The sequence below is a fragment of the Strongylocentrotus purpuratus genome, unplaced genomic scaffold, assembly GCF_000002235.5.
Source record: "Strongylocentrotus purpuratus isolate Spur 01 unplaced genomic scaffold, Spur_5.0 spur5_scaffold_6, whole genome shotgun sequence".
In the NCBI taxonomy this organism is placed as follows: Eukaryota; Metazoa; Echinodermata; class Echinoidea; order Camarodonta; family Strongylocentrotidae; genus Strongylocentrotus; species Strongylocentrotus purpuratus.
Genome location: NW_022145612.1, coordinates 23,316,917 through 23,335,344, shown reverse-complemented (window position 1 = coordinate 23,335,344; position 18,428 = coordinate 23,316,917). Strand labels below are relative to the sequence as shown.

The 18,428-nt window shown below is 36.8% G+C and overlaps 2 protein-coding genes across 2 annotated transcripts; both read left to right on the top strand.

The window, feature by feature from the left end:
• The first annotated feature begins 8,488 nt into the window (after positions 1 to 8,488).
• Positions 8,489 to 12,860, top strand: LOC577206 (cytochrome P450 2U1-like). Its single transcript, XM_030972536.1, has 4 exons — positions 8,489 to 8,968; positions 9,815 to 10,425; positions 10,942 to 11,272; positions 12,125 to 12,860. The coding sequence occupies exons 1-4, from the start codon at positions 8,572 to 8,574 to the stop codon at positions 12,301 to 12,303; spliced, it is 1,518 nt and encodes a 505-aa protein (XP_030828396.1). The 5' UTR covers positions 8,489 to 8,571; the 3' UTR covers positions 12,304 to 12,860.
• A 1,507-nt stretch (positions 12,861 to 14,367) lies between these two features.
• Positions 14,368 to 18,327, top strand: LOC115918288 (caveolin-3-like). The gene is made up of 3 exons (XM_030972535.1): positions 14,368 to 14,660; positions 16,535 to 16,722; positions 17,324 to 18,327. The coding sequence occupies exons 1-3, from the start codon at positions 14,553 to 14,555 to the stop codon at positions 17,505 to 17,507; spliced, it is 480 nt and encodes a 159-aa protein (XP_030828395.1). The 5' UTR covers positions 14,368 to 14,552; the 3' UTR covers positions 17,508 to 18,327.
• The last annotated feature ends 101 nt before the right edge of the window (positions 18,328 to 18,428 follow it).

Sequence of the window (18,428 nt, the reverse complement as noted above, 5' to 3'; positions counted from 1 at the left end):
CAAGACCTGCTTTTTCCTTCCCTGCTCTGATCGAGTCTTTGTTTCACGTCAGTTCCAGGCGGCCTATTGCCACAGCTGCTCATGCCGGGCCAGATTCATATATACAAAGAATAAAACCCATGATCGGTCAACCGGTGAGGCTTATTTTATAGACTTGGTTCCTGATATGACAATATTTTTGGTACAAAGAATATGCAAATTAATCGTGGACATATGTTATGCATTTGCCCCCCCCCCCCCATACCCCCCATTGAGGCCTTAGTCTCAATATCAAGGGTCTAGAAATACCTCATATCAAAGTGATAACAATTATGAGCGGATGCGATTATCAATTGATCGAAAATTGACATGACTGTTGAATATATATATATTTGAAAAATAAGATTGTAGTATTGTATTGTACTGAGTGCTGCCACTGAAACGTAGCAGGTGCATCTGACTAGCATGTACCCAGTACACATCTCCCTAAGACGTAATTGTTCGTGCTAGCACAACGCGCGTATGGAAGTCACGGCAGAATGATGAAAAGAGAACAAAGGTCCCCGTTCTTGTTGCACTCGGTATCAAATGGGAATCAGCCTATCTGATCTGAGTTGAGTAGTATCTTGCTAGAGCTCACAGAGTCATCGTGACGTGCACGGGGACTGGCTTTTCATAATAATTGTTGCGTATAATGCCACAAATCATAATGATTTACTGTTGTGATAGTCTGGTCTAATCGTGGATATTCTCAATGACACACAAACGGCGGCGGTAGAATATTATATGCCTTGAAATTAAAGACCTAACCTATAGTGTTATGTGTAATAACTTTAATTTACTTTATATTTGGATTGAAACAATTAGAGAATGTACTATTTCACCAATCATTATGACATATATATAAATTCACAAAGTTGAGCCCTGGTGCATATCTCGTGATATACCTATACCATGATTAACAGGTGTTTAATATTTAAACACCGCTTAGTGTGTATTATTGAAATCCAGTGCGACGGAAAACTGCCCCCTTCCCTCTTACAAATCGAGACTTTGTTCTAGAGCCACGGCATTACCGGTAGCTTATCAGCAGTAGATCGAAACATATCGGAGGTCATGACTACCTATACCGTCCGAACGTAACTAATGATGGGACAGTTTATAAAAGAAACCAGTACTCCCCCCCCCCCCCCCCTCAACCGTAAAAGAGGGAAAGTATTGTTAAGAGTCCTATCAGTCGACGCAAAATGCTCTTGATGTACAGCCCTACTCATCTCGTTCTCCCTGTCTCTCTCTCTCTCTCCCCCCCCCCCCTCTCTCTCTCTCTCTCTCTCTCTCTGTTTCTCTGTCTCTCTTACACACATTACACACACAACCTCTTTTCATTTATTTCTCTCTCTCTCTCTCTCCCTCTCTCTCTCTCTATTTATTTATCTTTCTTTCGACTCTCTCAAGTTTTCACACCCAAACACACGCTCCCACACTATATGCATCACCCATTTTCAAACAGCAGTTAAATCTACACATTGAAGCGCTGGCCAGGTTATAATAATTTATTAAAGCAATTCAAACTTTACACCACATCATTATCTATATTCAAAATAATCAAAAAATCTGTTGGCTGATTTTATAATCTCAATATACATATATTAATTTTAATTATCCTAAAGTTTGACAATATTAACAATAATTATATGTCCCATTTAGAGGCCCCAAAATGAAAAGGTTAAATTCTACCGGAAATAAGACTAATTTAGAACTTCCCTCAAAACGAAAGTGCTTGAAAATGTCTTTAGCTGGAAAATAACGTCCGATAGTTGTCTAATCGACTTTAGGGATTGCGATCCTTCAGTTAGTAAATAGTCTGATTTTCAGAGTCTCGTACCGAATGGTGTACGTTTTGCGCTGCGCAAAGATTCCATCAGTTTAATTTTGGCTATTTCAAGAAGTAGATATTGATGTAGACATGTGCCCATGTAGGCCTACCCTTTATAGCTCATTTTATGTATGTTATTACCAAAGACAAAATGAAGTCAGTGTCTGACAGTCATGGGTGTCGATCCAGGGGGGATGGGGGGATATATCCCCCCCCCCCAATAATTCACCATAAAAAAAAAATGAAGAGAAAAATTAATGATGAGAGCCCGATGAGAGTAGTTAATGGTTATTACTCGCAAGATGACCATCAATATACACATTTTGCTATCTCATTTTCATAATAGGCCTACATACGTAAATGAGACAACCGTATATGAGACAAGAATAATTGAGAAGAATTGAATTCTCGCTCATACGGCTTCATCAAGAATTGATGAAATTATTCAATTTATTTAATCAACAGCATCATAGAAACGAAGTGCGCCAAATGCAATGCCGCAACGTTAAAATGCAACGAGCTAAATATTAAGCGCGAAGCCCAAAAGTGCGAAAAAGAAGTAGAAGTAGAAGAGTGGGAGAGAGATATAATAAGAGACAGAAAGGATTATACAGGCGCGTTGCCAGGGAGGGGCGGTGGGGGCAGTCGCCCCCCCCCCCCCCCAAAAAAAAAAAAAAAAAAAACGCCGGCCAAAAAAAAAAAATGAGAAAGAAAAAAGAAAGGAAGAGGACGAAGGAAGAAAAAAGGATTAAGAGTCGAGAGCGGTACAACGAATCGTCTTCTTTCTCTAATAATTTAATCAAACGTCAAAAGAAACTGAATTTAGACAAGGATTAAGAGTCGAGAACGGTACAACGAATCGTTCTCTCGAATGATTTATTAAACATCAAAGCTTCCGCGCTTTGCGCGGGATGGGGGAAGCCCCCCCCCCCCTCCTCCCTGCACCCACCCCCTAGGGAGCGTGCTTCGCGTGCTCACTACCGCCCCTAAAATAAAATCCTTGCTACTCGCTTGAGAGGATAATAACCCAGGTAGCAAGCCCATGTGGGACCCACATGCATGGGTCCCATATTCTCTGAAATGTTATCTTTATTGAGGGTGACTTGAAAAAGTTAATAACTTGGAAGGGAGGGGGTGCAAACTGCCACACGCTTCTACCTCTTGGTTGCTTTGATCCATTGCCGAAAATATTTTGGCACATATCATCCCCCCCCCCCAACCACGGATACAATCGACACCGTTGCTGACAGTGCATGTATAGAAAGTAAACGGGATCCCTTGCATAATATGTGATGTTTGAATAAAACAATTGGGATTTTGGTAGTAATTCGGTCTTTGCAGATCCCTATAACATCCCTAACAAAATTAATCATGCCACACATACCAAATATCGAATATCAATTATCAACGAACATTTTGTGCGCGAGTGGGTGTGTGTGTGTGTGTGTGTGTGTGTGACTTTGCTTTTGCAAAAAGCATATGCAATGCATTTCATTTGATACATTCAATTCATTCTCTCACTCCGCTAATCCCAACATAATACATGCTGTAGGCATCACTTTGGCGCAAGTCGATTTTTGCACTCTCGCAAACAATGCCTCATGTTCATCCAAGCGTGAACACATACCACACAAAAAGGATACCAAATGATTTGGGATAAAACACTCTTTCATAAGATGTATAATAATTTACTGTTCATAGATGATTTTAAAAATAATTAGCAATTTTCTAGGTGTAAATTTTTTTTTGGCTCACACGGTAGTACGTAGCATATTCACAATTCCTGCAAACTTCTACAGAATTCGATGTTGGCTGCAAATGGGACATAGTGCATTAACAAATATGAATATGAGGAGTTAAATGTATTTGTTTCATTTCCCTTCATAATCACGAGAACTTTGTAGGGTTTCAATTCAATTCAAGGTTTATTTCGCAAAACATAAAATACAATGATGCACATGTTGCAGCTAAAAAAAAGCTGAAATGTATATGTTTACAACATTACTATCGATGATACATAATCAATAGAAAAGAATATCCATTCACAAAACATATTTGCATAAGCGTACAATAAGTCCATGAAAGATAAAATGCAAGTCTGATTAAAAAGACAACTGTTCAAATATACAAATAAAAAGATATTGGGTTTGTAAAGAAAAACTTATAACAATCAGCGACTATTAAAGGTTTAGAGACCATGCAGTTTTGGAAACGCCCCCCCCCCCCCCCCCCCCCTCTCTCTCAAAAAATGAAATGGAAGCTCTTATTATGTGAAAGAATATGTCTTTTACTAATACGTGATGATACAAATTTTGCCGGGGAAACCGCCTACTAATTGATATATTTGGTAAGTCTATAGGGACTGGATAGATATCGTGTAGTCCCATATAAAAATCTTTCTGTGTACAGGGCTTGTAACTTTACCAAGAGTAGACTGGGCCAAATTTCTTTTCATTTTAATGATTCCAGAACCTTGCAGTACACACCAATGTTTTATGCTAGATGATCAACCTTTTCTGATCGATTCCACAACGTTTCTTTCACAATGCAATCGCATAGCCAGAACTGGTCTATACCTTTCAGAAGATCAATCAAATATGGTATTGCACTTTGTTTAAAACGAGAGGTCCTGCATTTATATTGATTATACTTTTGTTTATTTCGTAATGACATGCCAACAATTTTTCGTTTAGGAATCCAGCCTTTGCATTGTGGGTTTTTAATTAGAGATACAGCAAAAACAAAAACAAATTCACGCCATATTTACAATCGTTCAAGTTGGCATCGTTTCAATGTGTCTTCATAATTTATATAACATTCACCTAAAATGATTTTACCTACTCTTTTCTGGATTCTTTTTAAATTCTATATGTGCTCTAAAGTAAGACCTCCATTAAAAACAGGTGCGCAATACTTTAAAACAGGACGAATGTATCCACCATAATTATATTTGAATTAAGTCAGGAATTGGTAATTTATATTGCTTAACCATTCTAAACATGTAAAGTTTTCTATTGCGCTTTTTAAAAAACTTCAGTTATGTGAGTGTCCCATTTCAAATTTTGTTGGATGTAGACTCCCAGAATTTGTATAGATTTGAAATATGACAATTGTGAATCACCAATACTCAAAATCTCAGGAATAGATGGATTTTTCATGAATGTAACTCTCATTGCATTACATTTCTTAGGGTCTAGTTTCATGTGATTACTTTCTGTCCATTCTAATAAATTATCTAATATAATTTGTAACATTGATTGTTTTTGTAATGTTCGACCTTCAAGTAGAGTAAGATCATCAACATATTTAAAATATAACAACGATCGATATTCACAAGCATCATTGAACATATTAATTAGAAATAAAACTGTGCCTAAATTCGTACCTTGAGGAACCCCGGCATGGGTGGTTACATATTCAGAAAAAAAACATTTAGGTATTTACACACTGAGATTAAAAAACTTATTACCCAATTTATAATAAATGGTCTGACATTGAGGTCAATCAATTTCTTAATCAAAATATTGTGATCCAATCTATCAAATGCTTTGGAAAAATCGGTACAAATAATAGTTGACATAGAGTTTGGTCTCTTACAATTTTCAAAAAATAGTCTAATAAGATAGTGAGATGTTGATAAACCAGGTCTATTACCATATTGGTGAGGGTCAATGTAAATTAATATGTCTTCCAAAAGCCACTTGGCTATAAAAGATTCTGCCACTTTCGAGAGACGACTATAGTTAACAGTATGGGTCGTATTGTTGGTGGTTGAGATTTTGGGATTGGAACAATTTGACTTCAGTTTCCACTGCAATGGTATGTACTATGCCCTGATGAAAAGATGCATTTAAGATATCTGCTACAGGTTGACTTAATTCATATGCAAATTCACGAATAATACGAGGTGGAAGATCTTCTTTCACTCCTGCTTTGTTACTTTTTATCTTTTTAAGCATGCTGTGAACCTCATATTGTTGGACCTCTGGGCATATTGATTGTGAAGGTAAGAATGCAGGTAATCTGTTCTTGTACAGGGGTCGGAGGTCTTTTGTTATTGATATAAACAGCTTGTTGATAGCCTCTGCTGTTTTTTCATATAACATTTGGGGTCGTTACCTGCAATACCGCGTATTTTTGACTGGTGAGTCTAAATTTCTTTTAGTTATTATCTTAATCTGTTTGTATCATGCACCTGGATTTGTTGTTTTAAGATGTGAAACAAGAGTATTATAATGACCATTTTTGTTATACATTCTCATTCGATTGATCTTATTCCGCAAACGTCGCCAAAGCAGCTTATCTTTGCATTGAAAAGCCTTTTCTCTTTGACTAAAAAAGTCTTTTAATCGTGGAGTCATTCATTCTTTATCATTATCATTGGGTTCAACTTGTTTGACAGGTATATATTTATTCAACTTCAACAATACAGAATCTAAAAAATAATGAACATTTATCAGAAGGGTCAAATAATATTGTGATACTTCACTCCATGAAGTCTGAGGAATCCACTACCCTTAAAAATCGCGAACCACTAGCGGGGAAAGGACGAACAACTCTTCTTTTAACTTTCTTTTGTTGTCCTCGATAAAGATGGGAGAGAGTATAACAATAAATAGTTATGATGTATTTTATGTTCATTCATCTTTCCATTGATACAAAGTTGTATTTTCATCGAATAGGGTCTTTAAAAGTACAGTGGATTATTCTGCAGTTGAGGGTAAACTAATCACTTACCATCCAGCACTTCTCCCAAGGGACAACTAAATAGACGTAACCGATGAGTATAACATTTGCCACAATTTGTAATAATTTGCCAGTGATCCAGGATATTGTCCACCCGACCACCCTAGTTATTAAATTTACAACCCGGTGGAAATTATCAATATTGAGAATACTTTTAATATTGAGGTTTTATAGTTTAGGTTAGTAAATCGAATGAAAAATGCTTTTAACCAACCCTTCTTCCGGGCCCTTCTTGCGAGCGAGTAGAAGTTAGTCTGCACAAAAGCGAATCGAGAATAAGCGCCATCTATTGGTAAAAAGTTCCGAAACATCCGATCAGCAAACAAAAACTTTAAAAAGGCATCGAGGCAATACCCCGAAGTAGGCTACTTTATCTTTTCAGAAGAGAAATATATATATGTGTGTGTGCGTGTGTGTGTGTGTGTGTGTGTGTGTGTGTACAAAGTTCTTATTCATATGACTCATGCTTTCAGTAAAGTCACTCTATTTTAAAACATCACTAGTTCTTGAAAATTAGTCTATTCCTCAATGAATAAATCCCCTCTCTCTCTCTCTCTCTCTCTCTCTCTCTCTCTCTCTCTCTCCCCCTCTATCCTCCTCTCTCTCTATCTCCCCCTCTCTTTCTTTTTTTAGAGAGTGAGAGGGGGACAGACGGGAGAGAGAGAAAAAAGGAGATTATCCAGAGAAAACGTGTAAGAGAATAAAGTCACCATTATATTTGCTCTATTCATTAATCTTGTCTTTATTATGCTATGTCCTCATCAGTAACGTTGTAACATTATTTCCCGAAATAAAATCTCCAAAGTGTTTTATTCTTTCATCTTCATTTATTTCGACATTGTAGACCTATCCCCACCTCGGTTCTAGCATTCCTATAATAGATTCGCCCTTGCTCACTTCCACCAGGGAGCATCTCCCTGCTTCCACCAATGTTGATCTGCAAAAGCACCTTTAAAGGGAAAGTCCATTCTGATATTCAGAAGCAGGGAAATGTGAGAAACAGGTCAGTGAAAGTTTGAGCAACTAAAATACTATGAAAAGAAAGTTGTGATTTTGTTTTAAAGTTGAGATAAATCAAACACATATTGGCAACACTATATCTTGCGAGGTCCCCTCCTAATAATTGCTATGTACTAAACAAAACAAAATCAGAAATGTCTATATCCCCTTTTCCTTTTTAAAATCATACATGCGCCCTATAATTTATAATTATTGCAAATGTGTTTTTATACAACCCCTTTTAAAAAGAAATCTATTCCGTCATCGATAACTAAGAAAGTGAATTTAATGAAATACTCTGCATATAGAGGGGACCTCGCAATTTACGTCGAAGTGCATGTTGCCAATTTGTGTTTCACTGATTACAAACTTCAAAATTCATATATTATTTCCTATTTTTACAAATGTAATTCTCTTGTCTTTCTGCTGTTATCAATACAAGCCATAAATATCAGCGTGGACTCCCCTTAACCTGATATTCAAAATGCGTATTGGCAGTTAGGCATATCATAATGGTGATGCCACTTTGAAATTATTTATATGCCATCAAGTTATAAAATGGAATGATAAGCTAAAAGAAAGATCATAAAAACCTCGTCATGGGTAATATTCGCGATGAACAAAATGTCTGCAATTCGTTTCCAAATATTTAGTTTAGTTACTTACTTTATTGACATATAAAAATCCAAGGTTCAATCATGATTGTTGTTTGATAGACCCGTTATCTCACCGTTTAACGTATTATGAATTATTGAATGTGATCAGGTGATCATCAACATCGGTCATGCTGCGCTGGTGGAATATCATTTTTATATGATATTTGACGCATGATAGGGGCATTTTATAGCGATAAGTGGCTACTGGACATAATAAATCATACTGATTCGATCATAATTTCCGCTTATCATGCTTAGAACAAGATCTTCAACTTGTATCTTTACCTACTTCGGTTCATCATCTGAAACATAATTATGACAGTTTTTGCTCCGTGCCGAAATCTTCTAGAAATTAACGTTGACATAATACAAACGATGATGTTTTCGGTATTTGTGACTACATTCCTTCTTGGATGCACTGTGTCTATTTGTTGCGCTTGGCTTCTACGCCGTCCGAAAAATTTACCCCCTGGTCCTTGGTCCCTGCCCATCATCGGGTACAGAGCTGGATCTGGTCTAATTCATGAGTGCTACGCCAGCCTAGCCCAACGATACGGACCAATCTTTAGCTTTAGGAGGGGTCCATTTCTTGTGGTGGTGTTGAATAACAGGGACGTCATTCAACAGGCCCTTGTTAAGAACGCGGATGTATTTTCCGATCGCTTCACACCTAAACATGTCAAATTGGGAATACCAGCTTCAAATCCAAATGGTAAGACATTCTTTTTAGAGCCATTTAGTGCAAAACTAAACTTCAGCCTTAGACTTTAGTCGTTGGAACTCGATTGCTATCGATTAAACTTTAAATACGACATTGTTAAAACACATAACAATTTCATAATCTAACGCATTTACAGTTATAACAAATTAATTATTCAGGCTTTTCAAATTGATTTGTTCCGGTTTCTTGATAATGTGACATAATTATTCAAGCTTACCTTTAAAAAGTATTGCCCTTATCTAAGAGAAAGAAAAAGAGAGATGAGGGTAAGAGGGAGAGATGAAACTGAAAGAGAGAGAGAGAGAGATATTATGAGGGAAAGAGGGAGAGAGAGAGACAGAGAGAGAGACAGAGACAGAGAGAGAGAGATGAGAGAGAGAGGGGGTGAGAGACAGAGGGAGCGATAGAGAAAGGAGAGAGAGGAAAGAGAGAGGATAGAGAGAGAGGGGGTGGGAGAGGAGCGGAAAGGAGGAAGAGAGAGCTAATTTACTGTAAAATTGTTTTATTGCTCTTTTGCCTCCCTCTTGAAATATTAAATGGAAGCATCTGTCCCCATGAATCTGCTGCTTCAGATTGGCAAATTAAATAAATCGATAAATAAGTAAATGTATTTTTAATAAACAAACAACTTCCACCAAATTAATTCGAGACCAATTCAACTTGTATTAGTCCCAGTCAGCCCCTGAAAGACGACATTCACAAAATAGTGTTCTTTCTTGAAAACATTATCAGATCTTAATTGTTGACAGTTTTATTTTAAAGACATGGGTTTTATGTCAATGAAAATTTAAGAGTGAATGAATTTCTATGAAGCATTCTTTCTTCTTTTTTAAACAGCATCCGTAGTGTGGAGCAGCGGCAAACCGTGGGGCGATCTCAGGAAATTCGGTCTGACCGCTCTCCGGGCTTTCGGCATGGGAAAGAAAAGCATTGAACCACACATCAACTTAGAAGTACGATACCTCTGCGAAGAGATAGAGAAACTCCGAGGTCATCCAACCAATCTTCTCACTATGCTGAACAATACAACGGCCAACGTCATTTGCAGAATTGTCTTCGGACGTCGATTCGAATACGATGACGAGGAATTTCAGGGAATCCTGCGTGGATTCTTTGAGAACTTTTCTACCATTTCGGGTTCTGATTTGGTCAATGTGTTTTCTTTTCTATTGTATATGCCTTGGTACAAAGACTTTCGTCGTAACCTCTCTCAGTCGAAATCATTCATCATGGCTCAGCTGAAACTCCATACAAGCTCATTCGAAAAGGACAACATTCGTGATATCATTGATGCATACCTGGCTGATGAAGGCATATCCAAGGACTTTACCGTCGAAGAATTTTGTCGCGTCGTCCTCGATTTCTTTGCGGCTGGAACTGAGACGACGTCTACCGCTCTTTCTTGGGCTATACTTTACCTGTGCCTCTATCCTGATGTGCAGACAAAAGTTAGAAGCATTCTAAACCGTATAATAATTTCACATAGGCCTAATGATGCCCCGAAAAAGAATTTGATGAGAACAAAAATTATATATTATAAGCTTAGATTGCCTCGATGACGTTTATGAAATCAATGCAAACATAAACATTTGTATGTAATACATTTTCAAATAAAATTAGCTTGCCGTGCACTGTTTTAGCCTATCGCCAGTGGCGGATTAAAGTTTCTCTGGTCGGGGACTGGGGGGGGGGGGGGGTTGGAGCACAAATCTCCAATTCCCTGACAAGCAGCAACAACAATATATCACAATTCTTTCTTCTTTACTCCAAAATTCTCTGACCACCATGACAAAAAGGGTAATCTTATTTTTGAGGTGCTGAAAAGTTGATGCCAGGGATCACCATTACTGTACCAAAAGTGCCCATTCGAGCATTAGGGACCAGTGCGCGTATGTGTGTTTGTGTGTGTGTATGCGTGCGTGGTGTCTTCATCATTAACTCGTATTCCTAATACGTTGCCACAGGTACAGTCTGAGCTGGATACCGTTGTTGGGCGTGGTCGTCAACCAGCCATCAGTGACCGAGCTCGTCTTCCATACTGCGAGGCAGCCTTGATGGAGTCGATGCGAATCCGACCTGTCTTACCCTTGTCGCTGCCACACACGACTTCCAGGAGTGTCTCCCTAGGAGGATTCACTATCCCTCAAGGAACGACCATCATCCCGAATATTTGGGCCGCCCATCATGACCCGGAAGTCTGGGATGACCCCGACGACTTCCGTCCTGAGCGGTTCCTGGAGAACCATGACAGTCCGACGGTGAAGAAGAATGATTCGTGGATTCCGTTTGGTCTAGGTGAGTTAAAATGATTAAACTAAATTCTTTGATGATCAGTATGATAATGACCCCACATTGACAGACAAACTTTTGATTTGATTTCTTTCTTACTTTTGAGGAAAATGATAAATTAAGCAAACCTATCAATAAGTTTTTGTCAAGCCCACGTCACTAGTTGATGACTCGTAATTGGGCAAGCTTTCCAAACTTCATGTGATCAATATAGCGCGAAAATTATGAAGTTTGCATGCTCGTAACATAACTGGAGTAAAATAAATTATGTATCGATTGTCAACAGAACAAAATTTGCCATACGAAATGTCTGTATCTTATCATGAAAGGAAACGTGAGTAAAATCATTGCTTATAGTTTTAATAACTTTAGACATGGGTAGAGAAATCCACATAGACAAAATGTATAGAATAGTGTACATTAATTAATGATAACATTATCAAAAGAACATAGATTTATTTATTTATTTATTTATTTATTCACGAATATTTAGACAGAGTAGCCTGATCAGCAATCAAGACATTTTAAAACATACAAATATACAAATGAAATTTAAAAAGCAAATTAACATAGTCTAAAACATTAACATTTCATACATTGTGACAAGATACAACAAATACTTAAAATAAGTTACAAGCTGGTCTTCCTCGGGGCCCTGTTTGCATATACACAATGCAAATGCATTAAAGATACAGATCTTTTGTGTGCGGAAATTGCCATCCTTTTTTCTTACAGCTAAATTATATTGAAAAGGGTATCAAAAAGGTCAAGCGCACCTTGAATAATTGAGAAAAAACTGATTTGTATGCATGGTTCAGTTGAATATGATATTTTCCTGATTTTTCCCGATAAATTAAGGTCGTCGAGAGTGTCTGGGGGCTCAGCTAGCCAAGATGGAGTCCTTTCTACTGTTCACCAATCTCTTTCAGAGATTTGAATTCAAACTTCCTCCTGACCAATCAACTCACAGTAAACGAGGCATCAGTGGATTAACTATGCCACCAGAACCCTACGAAGTATGTGCGATCGAGAGATAAAGAATCGAATCCGATCTTCATCTTGACCCCTTTTAAAAACAGCTCTTAGCGGACAAGGGCAATCCATCTCATGAGTGGTGGATAGATAAATCAAATCAAATCAAATCAATTAATAATGCCTTCTCATAAGTGAAGCTTGATCGTCAATTATGTTCATTTGAAGAAGTTTGACATTACTGTTTTTTCAAAACCTATATATTAACTGATCATGTTAATTGACCTAATTATTGACCATGATGATTAACCATTGCATTCTATTAATTACCAACCAAAATGGATTGTCTTTTTTGTTGTTTTCTATTTCTTATACTCTTTTTTGTGTGTCATCCTACAATCTTTTAAATATACATGTATATATTTACGAATTTTGACCTATACTTGCAACTATATAAAATGTACCATATAGTTATATCGTGGACTTATATTCAAATGTTTTCATTGATCTGCCGAAACTGTTTAAGCCCCTCTGCACTAGTTTGGCCAGGAGTGATTAGACCTCCCTGCATGGTCACCAACAGGTGGTTATCTCATCATAATCAGCTCTCAATTAACATAATAAAAAGGGGATCATAGGGGACCAATGGTCACCGATTATGCATTGTTTATATAGAGGGAGCAAGTAGCTATAAGAAGTGCAGTGGGGCTTTAACCTAAGTAAAGTTTGAAGTTGGATTTAATGCAACCCGGCAATGAGTGACTGATTACATCCTTACACTAAACCTGCCAAAGCAACCTTAATTCATCATTTTACTATATTTTGTATCATCATAATAATATACTTACATTGCTACGAAATGTCTACAGTCAACAAGCGTGATGTCTCCAAAGCATGTGACAGCAGAAGGAAGAAATAGTTTAGTAGCTTTTGTCTTGATTGATGAGAGTAATATGCCTTCGAGACTAACGTGAATTCTGTGCTTGGCTAAGTCTTCATTTTGTCTATCATTATTTTCTTTCACATTTTTGAGTCTGAATAAAATATTCATAATTTATATATAATCCATATATATCACTGCCGATGAATTAACTGATATTTTTGTACATAATTGTCTTTTTTTTAAGTGATGATTGATAACTGCTGAAATATGCATAATGTAATTTCTATTTGTTAAGTATATTCATTTGTTGTATCCAGTTTCTATTTACACCCCAAAACTGTAAGATGAAAAGTGTCTGCCATGATACTTTTATTTCAAAATTGACACTATCCACCATTGCCTATCACAATAGTTAACGCTGATGTGTCATATAAATAATTTTAAGTGGAATTAAACTGTATTGCACTGTATGTTAATTCAAGCCGACATGAATCTTTTCAAAATGATTATTACAATGCTGATGAATTTGAGATGTGGGTTAATGTTAATCCATGTTTTAGTTAAAGAATGATCTCGCCCTTTACTCAAAAACCAACTGCCTGTAAGTAATCAGTGGGCGTATAATATTTTGCTGACCATACATCTCTGACTCGTAATAGTGATAGCATCTGGCATTCTTCTACGATGAAACGATGTGATGGTAAAATATTATATACCTCTCATTATTCTCTGCTAAGTTGTACTCAATGCAGTCATATTATTCTAATGTGTTGCCTTTAATCAGCGGGCTGTAGCTGGAGCTTTGCGGTCTGATAATTAAGGTTTTAACAAAATAGAACTTTAAACAAAAAAGATTTGTTTAAGGATGGGTGTAGCTACCCCTCTGTAATACGAATTAATCAGATAAAAAGATAGCAATCATAAATGTTAGGTATTTTGCTTGAGTAAGATTAGAAATACCTAACGGTAAGATTTGGTTTCCTTTTGCATACATGGTGTGGCGTTGTGCTGTATTCATCAAACCCAAGCGAAAATCAGTTAATTAAACAATGTAAGCAAGCGGTCTTGTTTACTCTTATTCTTAATGATGAACTTATTTACTTTACCCTGTTCGCTGGTCTTGGTATCTACCTGTGTCCTTAATGTTTGTGTGTGGGTCAAGAATGATTCTATCCCGAGTTGTCAGTTTGTTTGTTCTGGTCAGCGAAAATGGTTAAGGCTCTGGCTAATCAGTACAGTAAGACGTGTCCGCATGTTGCTCCGTGTTAAGAGAATCAGAAGGACAGCTGAGACGCCGAAGAAAACCCAGTCTTACAGAAGAGTGACTGATGTCGATATCCTGATTGCATGGTTACTTGGTGTCCTCTGAACTATCAGATCCCTTCGAAGAACACTTATTTTATAATATTAAAATAGTTTGATATTGTAAAAATGGCGTCTGACGAGCAGCCGATTAAACAGTCGGATGTGGCACTCGCTGTCCCTCAGGGGCTCGCAATGGAGGACCGTGATCCCGATGACATCAATAGTCATGTAAAGGTGAGTGGACCTCAGGATGGTTTGGACCAAAATGTTCATACATTTTTAATGAATTATTAAATTAAATGAATTATTTAATTATGGCACAATATTGTGGGGAATACATCACCGTTGTTTAATAACAGAGAGCAAGCATGTCGACAAATTGCATAGCCATAGGAAGAGACAAAAGGGGCGAGTCAAAATTCTGTCGATACATACTCGTCCTAAGAAGGCAGGTTTGAGCTCTGGCAGCGCCCTTGGCGTATCCAGAGATGGGGGAATTTAAATTATCTGCATGGACAACTCGGCATTTTGAAACCCTTAGCAATGTATTTTGATATTTACATGGACCTTTTCTCTGCTGGTCACCCCATACTGTAGCTCTAGGAAGAACAGAGCCATTTTAATAATGGCTCTGAATATAGAGCTTTCCAGCCGTTTTTTAATTCTTGATTTGTATTATTTGTAAATTGTATTCTTGTATGTATTGAATTTTTATACGGAAAATAAAACCAAACCAAACCAAACCAAGCTCTTGGGAAACGGGGGACTCGTGGATTATAACAGACGAGAGCAATATTTTGGGGGGAATGAAACTATTTCGATCTAAGATGAATTTACATTTGGTTTAATGCAGAATAAGCTACAGACATGAAAAACATTCATTTGATAATCTTCTTTAAATTTGCAGATATTTGAGTTGGTAAAAGAGGGTGTGGGAGAGTGAAGACCACTATTGTTTGTTTTATTTATAAATGAATCATTTCTTTTAAACAGGAAAATTACAACGAACATAATAGATTATTAGTTCAACGGAACCAATTTTAAGTCTCATGAATATGTATAGCCAGACATTAGACGTAATGATGTAATGTATTGTCATTATAACGTTTTTTTTTATTTGTTTATGATGTTTATTTTGGCTCAAAGAACAAACAGAGTTTTATGTGCGTGTTATTCAAGAGTTCACCAAGCGTCAAATAAAAAGTATGGTCGACCAGTGTGCTTGCATATAGACCTAGTAATAACGCTAACGATCAGCACACTCAATGACGCATCCCGGCAAATCGTCTATTTGGAGCCAGAAGGGTGTTAACTCAAAGCATTAATGCCCTTCTGGCTCTGAAAAGATTTCATGCGATAATCTGATACAGTGATAGACAATTGAGATGAAATAATCTGATGAAATAATAATGTTCCACATCGGATGATACAGGCAGTGCATGAATGTAGACTAGCAGCAGGGAGGCAGGTGGGGGTGTTCTTTCGTGTGGTTGCAAACTTCTGTAAAGATCAGTCATGCAGGGAGGGTCCTTCAAATCCAATCCACTGTGCAGTCTGTACGTGCTATCATCAAGCTCTTTGAAGACCTTAAAAACCTTTAGGAGCCTGATGGATATTACGAATGTATGCCATACATAGTTGGGTAATTTGATTTTAGATCATCTCCTTCTGTTTTAAAAGTTAAAACATGTTAGTGAGAATTTGCTTTGCATCATATTTTCATTTTTGTCGCTGACGGTTCCACTTCGTCCGTTAAAACAGATTCAATTCAACATACACAGTCCATTAAATCGTAAGTTTCATCATCTTTCTCAAACCATTTGGGCTCTCATTTCCACCTGTTGCCAAGAAGAATAGACATGGCAAATGTAGCATTGAATAGAATGAAGTATTACCAATAAGAGAGAGTACTATGAAAGAATCAAAATTTAACAATGAATGTAATGTCTGTTTTTTCAAAATCATTATTGATTAGTTGACTTCTCATTATGCATTGCGGATCGATCTCTGAGAATAATGTTTCTTTATTTAACATTTAAAAGTCAAATCTTTTGTTGTTGAATGAAAGCAAAGCTTTTATATTTCGAACGATCCTTTGTTTTTTCCAGGTGTCTTGGCATGAAATATTCGCCGAGCCAGACGGTATTCACAGTCAGGAGCAGACTTGGATCAAGAGCTACAACACCTACAACTGGAGCAAAAATTGTTGCTACTCGTGTTGCAGCACTGTATGCAGTATTCCAGCAGCTTTCTGCTGGGGTGTTTACTTCGCTATCCTATCCTTCTGCCACATTTGGTAAGTTTCTCGGAAAATTATTTTTCTTTACGTGACAAAAAATGTGACGTTGATCCCTGAAAGAAGAACCGATAGTAGTATATCTAGGAATGCAATGATGACATATTTACAGTACATTTACTTGAGCGTCGCTATGGGAACGATTGGGTTGGGGTCGACTAAATTAACCAGGTTTGCACAAAGCATTCCAACGATCGAAGAAAGAAAAAAAAATTCAGTCACATAAAGAAGAGGCTTCTACTTTTAAATGGTTGCTTGCACTTCTATGAAGATATATACATGGTTTCTGGATGCATAGTAATGGCTAGAGGGTTCAACGTTGAGAACAGATGGTTCAGTGTTGTGCTTCTTGTAGGGTTAAAACTAATGATGCATCGTGTCAGGTTTGCACTATCGTTTATTAATACTCACCGTTACAAGTTTTCTCATTCTGTTTATAGTTCTTAGTGACAAAGAAAGAAAAAACAAAATCAAACGTCTTAGTAATTCAATGACCTGAAGTTAAATTCTAGATTCTCTATAAAATCCTTAGATGTTTGAACTGGCCTTCTCCCTAAATGTTTTCATCGTCAATAATTAATAAACACCTTTTCTTTTTCAGGTGTGTTGTTCCATGTATCAAGGCTTACATGATCAAGCTAGTGTGTGCCACCAGGAGCTACGCCATCTGCATCAAAGCATTCTGTGATCCCTGCTACGAGAGTGTTGCTCTCATGTTCTCTCGTATTAAGGTCATATTTGTGCCTACTACACCGGAAGTCGCCGCAGAGATCAGTTACGCTTAAGACCTTTTTCCACTGCCATAAAAGTTATCATCAATCCACTGGAAACATTTTTTCGTTTACTTTTTCAAAGTTAAGCCATAGTCAGTTTTTAGATACGAAACAGAAAATCATTCCACAAGTGTCAATAGTGATATGGTCCTTGAAAACTCTATTAGTTTGGATAAAAATGATAAAATGATATTTGTGGCAGTGGAAACAATGTTTTTGTAGTTCAGACAATGAAACAAGCTCGGACTAAATCCTAGTATATATATTATACAGCCATTTGTAAAAGATCTTGGTTAAAGAAAGACAAGTCCAGATGTATAAAGGTGAAGATTCACACCATAGAGATAAACATAAAAAATAAAATTTAGATGGTACACCATTTGGAGAATCCAGGATTTTGTATAAATTGGGGCACAAGTCCGAGAAGAAAAAATAACATTTTCATTAAAAACAGGCAAAGTAGTGCTACATCAGTCGTACAAATTACACTTTCATTAGATCACTGAATAAATCCTTGAACTCTGTATTTATCATTTATTGTAACAATATACATAAACAACATATTCCGAATTCAAATCTCATTCATGTTTTACCATGTAAAAATATTAATTAATGTAGAAAAAGAATAGATTACGGAAGTGTCTAATTTTCTGATATAGTTCGCATCGTGTATACTAAGTGTTTGCTGTGAATCTTTAAACAAATAATTATTATGGTACAGTTATAGTTATAATATATTGAACAACATAAGTGTGTACATAACACCAACAGCATTAATAGTATTAAAACAGGGTAAATGTATTCAATATTCATTTATTTGTATAGAGATTAACTTTTGATGTCATTCGTTTTCTTGTTGTGTGTACTTATCCTTATATAGTATATAATTAACTGCAATTTAAAAGATGTAAAGTTGACTGATATACATCTATT

Excerpts from the sequence above, each read along its gene's own strand:
- LOC115918288 (XM_030972535.1), top strand. The coding sequence starts at position 14,553 with ATGGCGTCTGACGAGCAGCCGATTAAACAGTCGGATGTGGCACTCGCT. Across the intron at positions 14,661-16,534 it reads ACATCAATAGTCATGTAAAG|GTGTCTTGGCATGAAATATT; the intron begins GTGAGTGGACCT and ends TGTTTTTTCCAG. Across the intron at positions 16,723-17,323 it reads CTATCCTTCTGCCACATTTG|GTGTGTTGTTCCATGTATCA; the intron begins GTAAGTTTCTCG and ends TTTCTTTTTCAG.
- LOC577206 (XM_030972536.1), top strand. The coding sequence starts at position 8,572 with ATGACAGTTTTTGCTCCGTGCCGAAATCTTCTAGAAATTAACGTTGAC. Across the intron at positions 8,969-9,814 it reads ACCAGCTTCAAATCCAAATG|CATCCGTAGTGTGGAGCAGC; the intron begins GTAAGACATTCT and ends TTTTTTAAACAG. Across the intron at positions 11,273-12,124 it reads GTGGATTCCGTTTGGTCTAG|GTCGTCGAGAGTGTCTGGGG; the intron begins GTGAGTTAAAAT and ends CGATAAATTAAG.